This window comes from Panthera tigris, chromosome D4 (assembly GCF_018350195.1).
Source record: "Panthera tigris isolate Pti1 chromosome D4, P.tigris_Pti1_mat1.1, whole genome shotgun sequence".
Classification (NCBI taxonomy): Eukaryota; Metazoa; Chordata; class Mammalia; order Carnivora; family Felidae; genus Panthera; species Panthera tigris.
In genome coordinates this window covers 73657580-73673212 of record NC_056672.1, presented here as the reverse complement: position 1 = coordinate 73673212, position 15633 = coordinate 73657580, and the positions used below count along the sequence as shown (strand labels likewise).

At 55.3% G+C, this 15633-nt stretch overlaps 1 protein-coding gene across 1 annotated transcript in view; it reads right to left on the bottom strand.

Annotated features, from left to right (window-relative positions):
* The window catches only part of COL27A1 (collagen type XXVII alpha 1 chain), a 140205-nt gene that overhangs the window by 75625 nt on the left and 48947 nt on the right, over positions 1–15633 (bottom strand). The window contains exons 11-14 of the mRNA XM_042963692.1: positions 15283–15336; positions 14350–14394; positions 5990–6043; positions 3512–3556 (exon numbers count right to left, since the gene is read on the bottom strand). Coding sequence (XP_042819626.1) covers positions 3512–3556; positions 5990–6043; positions 14350–14394; positions 15283–15336 — 198 coding nt within the window. The remainder of the gene's footprint in view (positions 1–3511; positions 3557–5989; positions 6044–14349; positions 14395–15282; positions 15337–15633) is intronic.

The window sequence follows — 15633 nt, the reverse complement described above, 5'->3', positions numbered from 1 at the left end:
ATTGGGATCCGGGTCACACAGACCTGGGCTGCAAGTCCTAGCTGGTGACCTCAGGCCCCAGCCTCCCTGTTTGGGTGACCAGGTTGCTGACACCCACCTCAAGTCCCTCGAGGCTTCCCCGGCCTGATGCGTGTCAAGCACACAGAAGAGACAGATGCTCCATAAGTGTCAGCCTGTCTCCTCACGCCCTGCCTCCCTCCTGCAAGGACCCGGTGGCAGGGGGGAGGGGAGGAGGACAGGGGGAAGTTTTGGCTTCAGTCTGCATGCGAATTGCTTTAGCTGACCAGACAGAAGACATCGAATAAACCTGAATCGCCACTAAAATGATTATCAATATGTGGAATCCCATTCGCTCAGCGAAAAACCCACATCCTCTGGAAAACCATAGGTGACTCATGGTCCCTCTTCCCCTTTCTAACTCCTGGTTAGAAAATTCCTTTCCTCTCCAACTCTTTGGGGAGGCTATTATTCCGCCCCCCTCTCCCGACTACTCCTCCCCCAGGGCACAGAAGATGCTGTTCCCAAAAATCCAGGGTGGGAGGGGGTCCTTGGGTGAGAGAGGGCACTAGTTCGGGAGCAGTGGTGACTCAGCAGGGTCAGGTCCATGCCTGTGGACGCCCCCTCCTCCCCCCACCGCAAGGAGGAAGGGATCACCACCTTGGCAGCAGAGGGAGTTTTCAAACAGAGGGAGCGAGGCTGAAAGTGGCAGAGAAAGACACCGGGCAAGAGGGAACCTCGAAGAGCAATTGGGAAAGGGACGTCCTGAGGTAGGGCGTGGCCTGCGGTGGGCGTGGCCTGCGGTGGGCGTGGCCTGAGGAATGCGGGAACAAGCCAAGGGGAGGAACGCCCTGGAGGAGGATTTGGAAGATACGCCTTTTGCCTTTCGGGCATGCTTCCATCTTCCCCTGCCTTGTGAATGAGCTTGACCAGAGGCCTCAGCTTTCCCATCTGCCAAATGGGGTTCTCCAAAGAGATACCGTGAATAGGGTTGCCAGATGGAGCAAACGAAAATACAGACTGCCCAGCTAAATTCAAGTGTCAGATAAACACCAAATGACATTTTAGTATAAATGTGTTCTAAATATTGCATCTGAAATTCAAATTTCACCAGGCATGTTGCATCTTGTCTGGCAGCCCTGACCGTCGAAAGCAAAGGGGAGCATAGGTGGGAAAGAGCTTTGCAATAAGTCCGGGCATGGTCTGAGTCTCCAGAGTCCGCATTCATTTGGCCAAATGATATTCTTGCCCCTTTCAGGGCCCAACTAGTGGACACCAGGACAATGGCAAACAGGAGGGCGTGCCAGTGATGGAAGCCAGGATATGTAAACATCCCTTCCAAAGAGCTTTGGGAACTGAGAGCATTTAGCCCGAAGAAGGAGCCTCGGCAAGAACCGATCGCAACCATCTTTTCCTCTCAAACAGCCTCTCCCAGGGGCAGGGGAATGACTGGGGCTCCATTCGCAGGAACACCACACACTGCAAGAACGCTGGAGGTTTGGCCTGGGCTCCCACAGGAAAGCGTGTCCAACACCAGGCTGTTCAGATTGGGAGTTTAACGACCACGGGACCAGGATGCTCCAGAGGGCGCTCCTGTGAGCTTAGAGGAGACTGGGCTACAAGACTTTGGGGGTCCTCTCTAACTCTCATTGCAGAGATTTCTTTCCCAAAGCATCTAGGTCAGTGCCTTGTGCCAAAGAAGACGCTCAGCCAAGTCCTGCTGAATGGACATTTGACAGGGATGACGAATGCACGACTCACGTGTGGACACTTTGCCATCCGGACCAAGGAGACGTCACTCATCGATCGCTCAACCAATCACAGCCCCCCTCTCCCACTAAGCTCCAATGTGACATCAAAATATCGTCCCATGCAGCAATCCAGACGGCTGTGACCACCCGTAATGCACGTGGGTGTGTGAAATAATAATCGTCATTATCACTAGCACTTCTTGAGTACTTACTACGTGCTAAGCACTTTATATGTACTCGTTTCTTTAAATCTTCACAACAGAAACTCGAAGTTAGATGCTAATATTATCCCCATTTCTAAGTGAAGAAACTGAGACAGGTTAAGAGCTTAAGAACCTTGCTCAGGATCCGAACCCAGGCGACCCGGTTCCAGGAACTACCGTTTAGCCACAGACTGCACCGGACCGTGCGGATCTGTGGTCCTAACAAGAGTGGGCACCATGAGCTCACCTTATGAAGGGGGTCTCTGAGGCTCAGGTGAGCGAGGCCATAGCTGAAGACCACAGAAGCAGGGTGAGGGGAGGTTAGGATGCCGACACCGGTTAATTGGACCCTCTGCCCCCACTGCTACCCTACCTGGGTTCTGCTCTCAGCCACCTGAGCAGGAGCACATTGCCACCAGGGGCGGGGGGTGGGGGGCGGACCTCTGGGCCTTCTTGCCAGGACCGGCCTCCCCTGAACACTGGAGCCCCTGAACTCCCCCACGGCCTCCTCCAGCCTCCCTCTGAACAGAATTTCTTGGCACAGTTGCTGGAGTAGCCAAAGCCGGCAGCCCATTTGCCAAACCAAGGAGCAGCCGACTTATGTCCTTTCATGGCCCCCCAGACTCAAATTCCGTGAGGGATGACCCAGAGGACAGAGCAAATGGGGCATGAGACCATGGGGAAAGCTCCTAGAGTCATTTCTGGGATCTCTCACTGGCCCTTGTAGCCAGACCCAAGGTCAAGGTCACCCTCCGAGGGCCCCGCAGGAGGCCCTGGTTTGGGCTAATAGAACCACTCCACAAGGATTACCCCGACCTGAATGGAGTCAGAGGTCAGGCTGCCTCCCATGTCCCTGTCCTCAGGCCTCTCTCCATCCCAGGCATTTCAGGAGGTAACAGCAACGATTAATAGAACAATATTTTTCTCTAGTTGCACACTTACGAAATGCTAGACCCTGTGCCAAGGACTGTACATGTAATGCCTCATTCCATCCTCATGACCACCCCAAGAGTACTCGATCATCGTCCCCATTTTACAGATGAGGAACTAAGGCTCAAAGAAGATAAGTAATATCTCCCAGGTCACAGAGTCAGGATGTGGCAGAGCCGTGACTTGAGCTCAGGTGCTCTGGCTCCAAAGTCAGTGCTGTGAAGAAAAGGATGAGGAAGACCGCCCAACATGGCCCAGAGCCTCAGCCCCTCTGCCAGTCACTTCCTTCCTCCAGACCGGAAGCATCTCACCTGCGAATGAGCATGCTCTCACCTGCCTAGACCTCCTTGCAGAGCAAGGGACAGGCAGCAGGTGTGAAAGTACATCAGCACTCTCATACTCCAAGCACCTATCTTCATTTAATGAAGAAAGGGGCTCAGAGAAGGTAGGTGATCCACCTGAGGACACACAGCAGGGTTCTCCTCCCTCAGCCCCCTGGCCAGACTGATATGTCCTGCTCCCCCAGCTCCTCCTAGGGTTGGATGAGAGAGGGACCTTTTCATTGGGACTTGTCGCTTGCTCCCCACACCCTGCCTCTTGCCCCCACCAACCAGGAATCTGTGTACTTACAATGAGGCCGGGGACTCCTCGGGGCCCTGGCAGGCCCAGCTCTCCCTGCAAATAGAAAGAGACCAAAGTGGTTAGTTGCCCTGTCGCCCTCCCCAGGCCACTCCCGCCACACCATCCCCCTGTGGGCACCTAGTGGGATCCCTTGGAGCTGACCATTCCCTGTGCCTAATTAGTGACTCTCGGAGCCTGGCCTGAAGTTTGGACAAGACCCTTTCCCCTTCTGCCATCCGCTTTCCACATCTGTAAAATGAGGAGGTCGGATTTCCAAATCCAGTATTTTCCACTTGTAAGTGCGAAAGAAGAGGTGGAATCCTGATCGCGGCAATGAAGATGTGCTGGGTGCCTGGCCCAGATCTCATTTCACCTGCCCTTTATAGCGGGTGAAACTGAGTCTCAAGAGCTATGGGATGTGCCCAAGGTCAAGTGCAAGGTCAGGTGGTGAGGGCTCCAAGCTGAGAGCTACCAGGCTGGCCTCTCTCTCTCTCTCAACCAGGGGGTGCGGGGCCCTTAGAGAAGGGCACCACCACCGGAAGGAGAGTCTCCAGTGCCTGCTCCCCGGGCCTCCGAGATGCTGCAGAGGGCTCTTGCTTAGGGGCCAGGGGATGAGGCTGTGTGTGGCAGGGGCGAGTTTGTTTCCTCATCTCTAAAAATGGACCTTCGATTGCCCAGAAAAGACAGGTAGACGGGTTAGGCTCAAGTTCAAGATGCAGAGATATGAATAAAAATAAGAGGTCCTAGGGCACCTGGGTGGCTCAGTTGGCTAAGCGTCCAATTCTTGGTTTGGGGCTCAGGTCATGATCTCAGGGTTTGTGAGTTCAAGCCCCACATCGGGCTCCATGCTGACAGCAGAGAGACTGCTTGGGATCCTCTGTCTCCACCCCTCCCCCACTCTCTCTCTCAAAAGAAATAAGCTTTAAAAAAAAAAGGGCAGGGTGGGGGGAGGTTCTAGAGATGCTGATTATCAATGAGAATTGCCAGCATCCCCCAGGGTGTTTGTCTCACTTCAACTGTGCCCAGACGGGAGGTCATCACTACAGCCACCAAGAAGGGGAGGGGACAAGCAGCCTTGGCTTTACAATGGGGGAACCGAGGCCCAGGGAAGGGAAGTGACTTGTCCAAGGTCACTCAACAACTGGATGGCCAAAGCCAGGACCACGCATCAGGTCCTCTTTCTGCTCCCCCAGGCCAGGAGTATAAAAACACCACTGTCCCTCCCCAGGGAGGCTTCCAGGATGGCATCGCAGATTATAACGCCTGATCCAATAACTTATATACTGAAGCAGAGGCTCTGATATCTCACCTCTGTGCCTTTGCTGGTGAGCTTTCCTCCATGTGGAATGTCTCCTCACCTCTTTCCTCATCCCAATCCCATGTCACCTCCCCAGGAGTCTTCCCTCCTCCGCAGAACCTGGGACCCTTGACCCTGCCCATCTTGCTCTGCCTGGTATGATGGACCGGATAGACAGCCGTAAGCTCTGCCAGGGCAGGCGATGTGCCCGCTGTCACCTACTGCTTACAACCGCTCCATCCAGGAAACTCTTGCTGTGGGCCAACCACCTTCCCGCGCTCTGTCATTTCAATCTGACAATAGCCCTCGGACGCTGGCATCTGATCCCCAGGTTTACAGGGAGGGAAACTGAGATTCAGAGAGATGAACCGATGCATCCAGGCTTCTGTGGCTGGCAAGTGGTGAAGCAGGACTCAAACCTGAGTCCCTCTGAGACCAGGGCTTTAGCCCCCGGCGGGGAGTCAGGGGTTAGCCTCGGCTGGGTCAGCCTCAGGGAGCATTTGTGGAATTGAAATTAGTACATGATCAGGGACGGATGGTGGATCCAGCAGCCACCTCTACAGAAAGCACAGCTGGGCACAGCTGTTTAGGTGGGAAGCCCCAAAGAGAGATGGGGGAACGTGGCAGGTGTTCCAAAGAGCTTTGGACTTGGTCTGCTCCCCCAGGCAGAGAACGAGCCTCCTCTCCCGCCTGAGCCTGCGCCTGGGATGGGAAGGAAAGGCGGGTTCAGCAACTCAGGGCAGGCTGACCTAGCTCCTCGAGGGCCTCCGATTATTTACAAACTCTATAAACATGCCTACGTTGGAGATTTCTTTAGAGCTTGGCTCTTCTCTCCATACAGGGCCTGCAAACCATCTGCTCCCCTAGGCCGCTGCTGTCCCATAAACATTTTGGATGCTTTCTAACATGGCAGTAACCCTGGGTTCCCCAGTGGGGAGTGACCCATGAACTTTCCTAAGTCCTTGGGGATGGGCACGGTCCGGGGATCTGGGACCAGGGGCTCCCATGACCTGGAGGGCTTTCCTGGGGGCGGGGCACAGGGCACCCACAGTGCACAGGAGCCTGGGGTACAGAGGAGGCAGGGCTGGGATTCGACCCAGTCCGTCTGACCCTAAAGCTTGGATTCTTCAAACCTGCTGTGTGTTTGCTCTGGAATCTCTTTCCTGTTCCCAAAGACTTGAAATACTTACAGGGTTTCCATCCAGTCCAGGAGGGCCTCTTTCCCCAAAGTCTCCAGGAAACCCCTGAAGGCAGGAGAGAGAGCAAACATCTGCAGATCAGTGTTTTTACCTGTGGGGAGAGGCTTTCATCCAAACCCCTGGGGGCACACGAGGATGCGTCCATGAAGCCTCTCACCCATTGGTTCTGGGATCTGGGCAGGCAGTGGGGTCTCCAGCCACCCTGTGCCTTCAACAAACACCCCCACGTGAAGAACTCAAAGACTGGCTAATGGGAAGGGGCCCATGGCTAGGGAACTTTCTTATCTACTTAGAGCCTGAGAAGAAGCTACTACGTGGTTCTGCAGCATGAAAATGCACTTCCTCCCACCCCCCACCCCCCCGACCAAATCTGAAACCTGGACCGATGAGGTAGGATAGACAAGAACAGAGGTCAGGAAGCTGAGTCTAGGCCTGAACCTACAGGCCTTGCTGAGAGTTTCAAGAACATCCATTGCCCCTGTGAGCCTCAGTTTCCCCCCTAGTGAAGGAAAGGAAGGCCTCCTCGGCATTTTCCAGCTCAGACCTTCTGTGGTTGTGACAGGCTCTTCAAAAGCCATCCTTTCCCCATTTTACAGATAAAGAAACTGAGGTTCTGGAAGGCTAAGTGGCAAAGTCACACAAGGTCACACTGTTGGTGAGTGTCAGCCCCCCTGCCAAAGGTGAGTTTCAGCAGCCCCGAGAGAGGCCAAGCCACCTGGCCCAGGCATGAGTGGCCCTCTCATCCCATCCCTGACCCCACTCCGTACTCTCTGGGGATACAGGCAGCTGGAAAAACATCAGCTGTGGGGACACCTCTGGGGACCCAGGGGTGGGGGGGGGGGTGTGCGTAATTCCATTTTACTTCAAAAGGAAAAGAAAGTCCTCAAGCTTAGAATTTAGGGAAACCTGTTCTTCTCCCCTGCTTGAATTCAAATCATTGTTTTTCCAGGGAAATTTAATAAAAAAACACAGCACATGTTTTTTTTTTCTGACCAAATGGATGCCTGAGCTGTTCAGTGAAGATTCCTCACAGAGAGTAATCTGTGTCTGGCTTCTAACGCAACTGAGGGAATCCAGCGAGTAGATTAAACCTGAGGACAAACCCCAAACCCAATGACAACGTCTGTCCTGGCCAAGCAAAGAGACCTTGAAATGCGTGTGTATCCACGTCTTTGTCCTTGCCCTGTCCAGCTGTCCTATGCCCCCTCAGATCCCTCCTCTGTCAGGGAGCCCTCTTGGATCAGAAGGGTGAGAGTTGGCATTCATCCTGCAGGAGGTGCGGCTTCCTTCAGACACCCAAAGGAGGACACGGGGATATAATCATGAGATTGCAGCCCAGCCAGTCACCTTACATGCAAGACTTCCTCTGCCTTTGACATCTGCCCTTGAGGAAAAGGTTAGCAGTCCCATTTAACAGATGGGGAAACAGGCTCAGAGAGGAAGTGGCGAAGGCAAAACAGAAAAGGACAGCAAGTTTGTGGCACAACAGAGCCCAGGTCCCCCCCGTCTGAACTCCGTCATGTTACATTTGTAGGAGTTGGCCACGGGCAGATCACGACGCACAGAAGGTGCTCGAATGTGTGTTCAGCTGGTTTCACAGAGTGGTGGGGTTGTGTGTGTGTCTACGGGCCCACGTCCAGGTCAAGGCTTTGTGGGGGTACATCTGATCCTACCTAAGATTCCTCTCCTTGGGGTCCCCCTGGCAAATTCTACCCTCACCTCAATCCAGCCCGTCTTTGTTATGCTGTAAGGGAGATCCCTCTCCTCTCCTGGAAGAGGAGACATCAGCTGAGTGGGCTGTGGTCAGAGGAGCCTTCAGGAGGCATTGAGTTTCTCCCTCCAGCTCTGGAGGCAGAGGTTAGGGGCCTGGCAGGAGGGGAGGACCGTCCGTCAGGGGACAAGGGCAATGCTGTCCAGCCAGGTCCCTGGCCGACTCCACGTGGCCCATGACAGGCAGCCTCGGGAAGTTCATGCTCTGCTTGCCAAGCCCAGTGTCTGGAGACTAGCACTGGCTTGCGTCCAGGCTGGCTGTGTGACCTTGGGCAGACCCTCACTTGACCCACTGTCCTGCTTAGACTGCGGGGATGTGATCTCTAAGCACACCTGTCCCAACCCCTAGATGAAGCCCGAAAGGAAGGAGCCTCTCCCCCCCCATACACAGGAATGCCACCCAGCCTGGGGACATCGACAGCATCCCCTGGGCACACATCATGGCTACAAAGCCCAATATATTCACACCCAGCAGCCACCAGGCAGGTGTCAATCTCCCGGGTCTGCACTTCGAGGCCACTTGAGGCTGGCTCGACAACTCCCCTCGGACCGAGTTGCCAGGCCAGGCCTCCCCCGTGAGGCTTTGGAAGCAGAGCAGTCAGATGCCAGTCTTGGCTACACCACCCACAGGTCTCCCCAAGCCTCAGTTTTCTCTGCTGTACAATGGGGATGATAAACAGGAGAAGCTGAGGTGTCTCCTGGAGGGTGACCCTTGCTGGCAGTGGCACAGCTCTGGAGTATAAGCAAGGGAGAGACCATCAGAAAGGTCAAACTCCCGAAGTTACGCACTTATGCAGACAAAAAGCAGCCCGAGGACAGCCAATGGGGGATGACAGCGGGGTCATAACAGTGGCAGTAAGAGCAAACTCCAGCAGCCCATTGAGACAGGCAACGAAGAGCATAATGGTCAGAAAAGAAAGATGGGAGCTTTAGAGGTGCTTCAACAAATCCAAGATGGAAAGAGCCTAGCCGTTCTTGACTTTCACACCTCACTGCACCACTGGGAGACTGAGGCCCAGAGCGTGCCCAAGGGGGCAACCCTCGAGCCTGCCTCACCCCTCCACTACTGGAGACATACCCCATTTCTGGCACTTGCCCCAGGGCCCCAGGGCCCGGCCCCTCTGGATCTCAGAGAGGCGGCCGCCAAGCTGGACGTGTAGCCCCACCTCCCTCCCCCTCTGCTTTCCTCTGTCTGGCCGCGCCTCCTTGTGCATGGAGTGCACGCAGTCCCGGCCCGCCAGCAGTGGGACCTTCCTCCGCAGGCCTGAGCTGCTGGCTGCAGCAGCCTGGCCCGAGGCCCAAGGAATGAGCTCGGCGCCCTGCCGGGGCCCCAGCCACGTGGTGTCTCCACTTCCCCAGGTCGGGGCCCCCAGGGAACTGGACGCCTTGTACTTTGAGCAGAACAAGGCCCAGGAGGAGACAGGATCAGGCTCTGGGGTGAGACTCCAAATTCTGTCTTAGCTACAGCAACTCGGAGGAATGGATGTGAACAAAGGGGCTGTGGTCCTTGTCACCACCTCCGCGGCAGGATGCCAAGGTCTCAGGAGGCCTCTGAGGGCCACCTTAGCCACTCCCCTGCCTCCAGGCACTGTCTAGCCCAACTGTCTGCTCCAGAAGGTGGGCTGTAGGGGCAGAGGGAAGCCTGAAGCCTCCAGGATCCAAAGTCCTGCTAATGTCTCGAAGGCTCAGCTCCCTGACCTACAAAATGGTCAGTTCTGTCCACTCACCTGGCGTAGCCGGCCTGAAGAGCTGAGATGCTGTCATGCAGTCCCCGTACCTCTACTGCACCAGCACGTGCAGTTAGGGTTTGCCTCAACAGTGGGAATACAGAATAACCTCTCGGAAGAACCCACAGAAGGATCTCGGGGACCTCTTTACAACGTGGAGATTCTTCACAGTCGGGAAATTCCTGTATGAGCCTAACCTGCATCCTTCCTGCCACACTTTGAGCAGCCTGTAGTCTTTTCTAGAACACGTGTGCACCTCAAGGGTGCTGACTTAGACCCCTTGAGGTCACGATGCTGAGCATGTTTTCACCCTGCCCTTTTGGAATCCGCTAGGGAACCCATCCAGGAAGGGTTACCCCAGGGAACAAAGGAGGGGATGAGGGGGGTCAAGGTCTCGCCAGGATTCCAGGGTCACCAACAGCCCCGGGTGGCTCTAGCTCAAGTGTGGGACCCTGGGGACCACACCCCCCAGCTCATAGCACCACCACAGCTAAAAACTTTCATCTGTTTTGGCCTCAGTTTCCCCAGCTGGAAACACGAGTCCTCAGTCACTTTGCTCCCTGCTCCCCACAGTCTGAGAACTGAGAAGACCCTGAAGCCAAAGTTCACCCCAGGAGAAGCCCTTCCCACCCCAGATGGGCGTGTGGCCTTGGGCAAGTCCCAGTTGTCCCTGAGCCACACGCCAAGGAGATGGAACCAGGCTTGGGCCTTTCCAGCTGTAAGCTTGGGGGTCTGCCGGCCTGACTCACTACATACGACCAGGCTTGCAGGCCCGGCCAGAGGCCACGAGGCACGCTATGAACAGCGGCCGGCCTTGCCAGGCGCTCCAGCAGGCTTGACGGTGAATTCAGAACGCCTGCCCGACAAGAGACTCACTTGCAGTGTCTTCCTAATTCCTGTGAGAGACCCTTGTCCCAGCTGTGAAGGTCCCTGTGCCAGATGGGACAGCCCAGGAGAAACCCCTTCAGCTCCAGCCGAGTTTGTAACATCTTAATATCCGGACCCCTCCTCAGAAAAACCACAACACATTTTTCATTCTAGCAGAGGTGAGGAGACGAGAGCTTTAGACTAAGCTTTCCTCTGGAGTTAAAGATGCGAGCACAGAGAGAAGTATGAGGTGAAGAGCAAGCAAGGGTCCTGGGGTTGAATCCTGACTCTGCCACTCACCTTGCTGTGTGACTTCGGGCAACTCACTGGCCTCTCTGAGCGATGTCTGTCTGACAAAGAGGTTGGGCCAGCTCATCACTAAGGTGCCTGTGGCTCCGGTCTGCTCTGACCTCTACTGTCTCTCTCTCTCGGCCCCCATCAGCAAAAGATTGCCACGCACCCTCCTTCCTGACCTGATGCCAAGGAGGCCGTGTGCATGAAGCCTGCTGTTCTTCTTGCTGGAGAGAGATGAACTGCAGCAAAATCATCACCGGCCCTGCCAGAAATGAGGCCAGCTGCGATCTGGCATGAGGGACTTCGGCTCATTCTCCTGACATTTCCTCTTGCTAATAAATACCTAGGAATCGCTTGGCCCAAAGCTTTGACATGAGGAAATTTGCAGAAGGAGTTCCCCCGACCCCCAGCCCACCAGCCAGATCAAGGGCTCAGGAGCACAGGGGGATGGCCCTAAAGACCACTTAAGGAGCATATGGGCCGAGGGCATGGCAGACTCAGAGGCCTGGCACGAGCAGAGACAAAGCCTGAGGGACTCTGTGACATGAAGCCCTATTGCATACGTACCAAGTCAGATCTGATGCAGACCGTGCCCATTTGCCGGTCATGGTGGCTGGACCAGGACCAAGGGGCCTTTCACGGCCCTCAGGGGGACTGTGTGGCCATAGCACTATTTTGCTGAAGGAAGGAGGGTCCCTCCCACCCATGCCCAACACTGCCGTGCAAGGAAACACCCCCATCATGAAGGACAGGGCAGAATCCTAGGAAGCGAAAGGTGAGGAGCAAGGAAGAAGAAATGAACTGTCTGTTACAGGAGGTCGAGGCCTCAGAGGGTCTCTGAGCAAATGGCTTTGACTGAGTCTTGGTTTCCGAGTCTGGAAAATGGGTGTAGTCAATCTAACCTCAAAGAATCGGTGGGAGAATCCTATGTAGTTCAGCTACCATGCAAGTAAAAGGGTCTCAAAAAATGTTGCTTTTGGGGGGAACATTCTCACTATATGTTCTGTCCCCAGCACCTGGCGCATGGTAGGTGTCCAATAAAGTTTTGTTGACTGAGAAATGAATGAGCGGCCTTGTCTCACACGCACGTAGGAAAACGGCACTGAGCACCTCAGACCCGGTGCTGCCTTCTCGGCCACGCGCTGCCCGGCTTTCAGCTCCAAGGAGCAAATAGGTACGTGGCAGGGAGAAGGGGCCACTAGAAGGAGGAAAAAGGGGGAGGTGGAAGGGGCAGATGAGGCATGGCCCTGCTGGCGGTCCCTGTCGTCATAGGGTGGGCAGGGTGGAGAAGAAGCCACAGCATGCCCGGGTTTTCAAGGGTCTTGCCTCCTCTATGCTCAGGGGACTCCGGAATCCATTCACTTGATAGCAACACTTGGGGCAAGAGGGGAAGGCTCTGGTTGCCCCAGCCCAGCCCAGCAATGACTCTCCAAAGCCCCAGACCTCGGCCACATCATTCACCCCCTGAGCTTCGAGCTCCATATCTAGGAAGTGGCAACGCCTGGTCCTGTGTCAGGCTCCCAGGACAGAATCTGAGCAAACTCCTCATGGATGGCTCTGGAGGCAGGCCTGGGTGATGGGACAGGGCCCAGCTGACATAATAGAAGTAAGTAAACTGGCCCTACCCTGCAACTTAAACTCTGGGAAAACAGGCCCAGAGAGGTAAAGCCATTGGCTCAAAGGGACACAGCGAGGAGAGACTCAGCCCCCCATGAAACTCCAAACAGGAACAATGGCTGCCACTACTGACAGAGCATTTACTATGTGAGGAGCATAGCATAAAGACCTCATGAGCTAGAAGCTATTTTCCCTATTTCTCACCTGGGAAAACTGCAGTGCAGAGGCTTTGAGCCAACAATGCCCCAGGACCTTTGCACCTAATGTTCCGTAAACCTGGAAAGCTCTTCCCCAGGTAGCCACAGGGTTCCCATTCTCACTTTATTCAGGTTTCTCAGGAAGTAAGGATTCCTAGATCAAATTATCTAATAGTCTGTACCCCCGTCTCCCTACCTTACTCTGTCTTAACACTAGGCACCATCTGACATTCATTCTTTCATTGTTCATTCTCTTGTTCAATCGTTGTCTGTCTGTCTGCCCATGAAAATGAGAACTTTGTCTTGCTCACTGCTCAGCACTAACTATAGTGCCTGGCCCACAGTATATACTTAATATTCACTGGATGGATGGATGGATGGATGGATGGATGGATGGATGGATAGATGGATGGATAGATGGATGGATAGATAGATGGATGGATGGATGAATGGATGGATGGATTGGTCTCCTTGCCCAAGGTCACCTAGCTTGAGGAGCAGATCCAGATGCCAGCCCAACCCTCACAGACATCAGGTCCTTGTCCTGAAGCCAGAAGCATCACATGCTACTCCTTTGCTCAGATCCAGGTGTTGGGTGTGAGACCTCAGGGCACAGAGGGGCTGTTGGCCACAGGGAGGTCTAGGTCTGAGGGAGAGATTTCCCTCTAGTCCTTGAGACAGGACCTGGATCTTGCTTCCCTTTATATACCTCACTTGGCCCCAGAGTGTCCAGATCCATACACTACAACAAGTAAGTTGCCCATGAACATGCACGTCAACCCCAGGATCACAGATGTGCCCTTTCTGGGCACCACTGAGTGCTCCTGGCCCCCTTCCAGCCACCTCTCAAGTCCTAACCTCTTCCACAGTCCCTTCTCCATCAACCACCAGCAGAAGGAAGCCCAGACCCCAAGCTGACAATGCTTCCGAGTCTAGGGATTACACTGTAGGCGGCCACAAAGGGCCTTAAGCCGCCAACGGAGGTTAGTCTGAAAGAAATATGCCTCAATTATAGTCTAGGGTCTCCCTTAGTTGGCAGCAAGGACACCGGATATATCATTCCACCTCACGGGGGAGCCTCAGTTTACCCTTGTGAGTAATGGGGATCGTTGAAATTAACATCTTGCCCGTCTGGTGAAGATTCTAGGGCATTCACTTTTTACACCATTACTACCAGCCAGTGAATCTGAGAGGCCGTCTTGATCCACCATTGAGTTCAGAAGCCCTGGAGACTAATGGAATTGTTAGAATCCCGGTTCTGTTGTTGACTGTGAAACTGTGGGCAAGTTACTTAACCTCTCTGGGCCTTGGCTTTCTCTTCCTGCCCCGCAGATGCCCTACGAAGGGGAAGACAATTTCCTGCCACAGTGGAGAATCCTGGGCAAAGCCGGTGAACTGGAGATTACTGCCAGCCCCTCTTGGGGTCACACCTGTTGTGAGCCTACCCACACACCCCACCGCCTAGTTGTGTGCACACGAGTAACACTGGCCACCCCAAGACAGCCTGGAGACTGAGGGTTTTCCTTGACAGGGGCGCAGACACTGGTCTAGCCATGATCCCCCAGTCTGAGCAGGCCCATGGACACTAGTAAGCCACACAACAGAAGCCCCCACTGCACAGCAACGGTTACACACATACACACAGATGCACCATCCGGGAGGGGCCCAGAGCCACGGCACCCCCCAGCTCCAGCCAGGCAGCAGCTGGCCAGTGTTCTGGCAGTGGGGACACAAGGCCCAGACAGCCCCACATGCTGGCCCACACACTCAAAGCAGAGCAGTGGCCGGGCACACAGAAGCAGAGAGCGCCCACGCTGCAGGTGGACGGGAAGTCAGATTCACCCATAGAGTCTGCATAATAGACACGGAAAATCTTTACCGGCCTACCCATCTTGCCCCTCTTGCCAGGAACGCCAGGCAGGCCCTGTAGGGGAGAGACAGGGAAGAGATCAGAGCAGAATTCCACAGGGGACAACCAGCGTTGCCCCAAATTGGCCCCAGAGCCACCCACGAGAGGAAGTCACGGACGACCTCGTGCACAAGGCCGCACACAGCAGGTGCCAGTTACGTGCAGGTCAGAGGGATGGTCCTTATGCTCTACGGGGTTGGGGGCTGCGTGGGCCCGGGCTGGGGAGATGCCTAGGAGAACACCCGGCGTTCCTGGTATTCAGCAGGTGCTCCCGCTGCCCTCCCGAGGTCTTGGTGGTTGGTGAGGTTACAAGTGGGATCCCAAATACGGGCTGAGGCTGGGAGGGACAGGGAGGAAGGTGCCGAGGCCTGCGGGCCATGGGGTCTCTGCCATTGCACCACGAGTACACGTAACTGTAGACAACGGGTACCCATAGGAGTATGGCTGTGTCCAAGAACACTTTATAAAAGCAGACGGCTGGCAGGATCTGGCCCACATGCCCCAGTTTGCAGACACTTGGTCTGGAATATAGAGTGGGCCCATTTCTCGTTTGCTGAAAGCCCTTCAGAAGCTCTCCAGGCTCTCAGAATCGAGTCTCTTTCCTGACCTCGGCCCTGACCACCCGTACAACTTTGCCCAGGTGCTCCATCCAACCTGTCTCCTACCACTCCGGCCTCGCGCTCAGAGCTTCGACTGTGTGGACTGTTAAACTTGCCAAGTTATCATACCTCCCTGGACTTTGCACACACCATCCCTTTATGTATGGAAGGTGTCTGCCCTGACTTGACCCCCTGGCAGCTCCTATCCAACTCAAGGGCACCTCCTCCAGGAGGGACTCCAGGACTTCTCCCAGAAGAGGGAGCGGGTAGGTGGGTGGGACGTAAACAGAGAAGGCATACTCACTCTCTCTCCATCAGACCCCGGCAGGCCGAAGAGCCCTGGGAGTCCAATGTAGCCCTAGGAAAGAGCAGGTAGGGGGTCAGAGGGACCGAGCGGTGGGGTGTGGCTGGCCCGACCCGTCCCCGCAGCCCCTCACTGCCCTCCCACGCCCAGGCTCCTCTTCCTCGCTGGTGGCAGCGGCGGCTCCCGTGGCTCCTCGATGACACAGGCCTTGAGGCAAGTGTATATGCCCATGGACTGCATGGTGCTGGCTTCCACGATGTAGTCCAAAGGCACATACCCTCACGCCAGGGAAGGGCGCGGGCGCTCGCGGCGGGGAGGCCCGCCCCGCACCGGGGCTCCCGGACCTGCAGA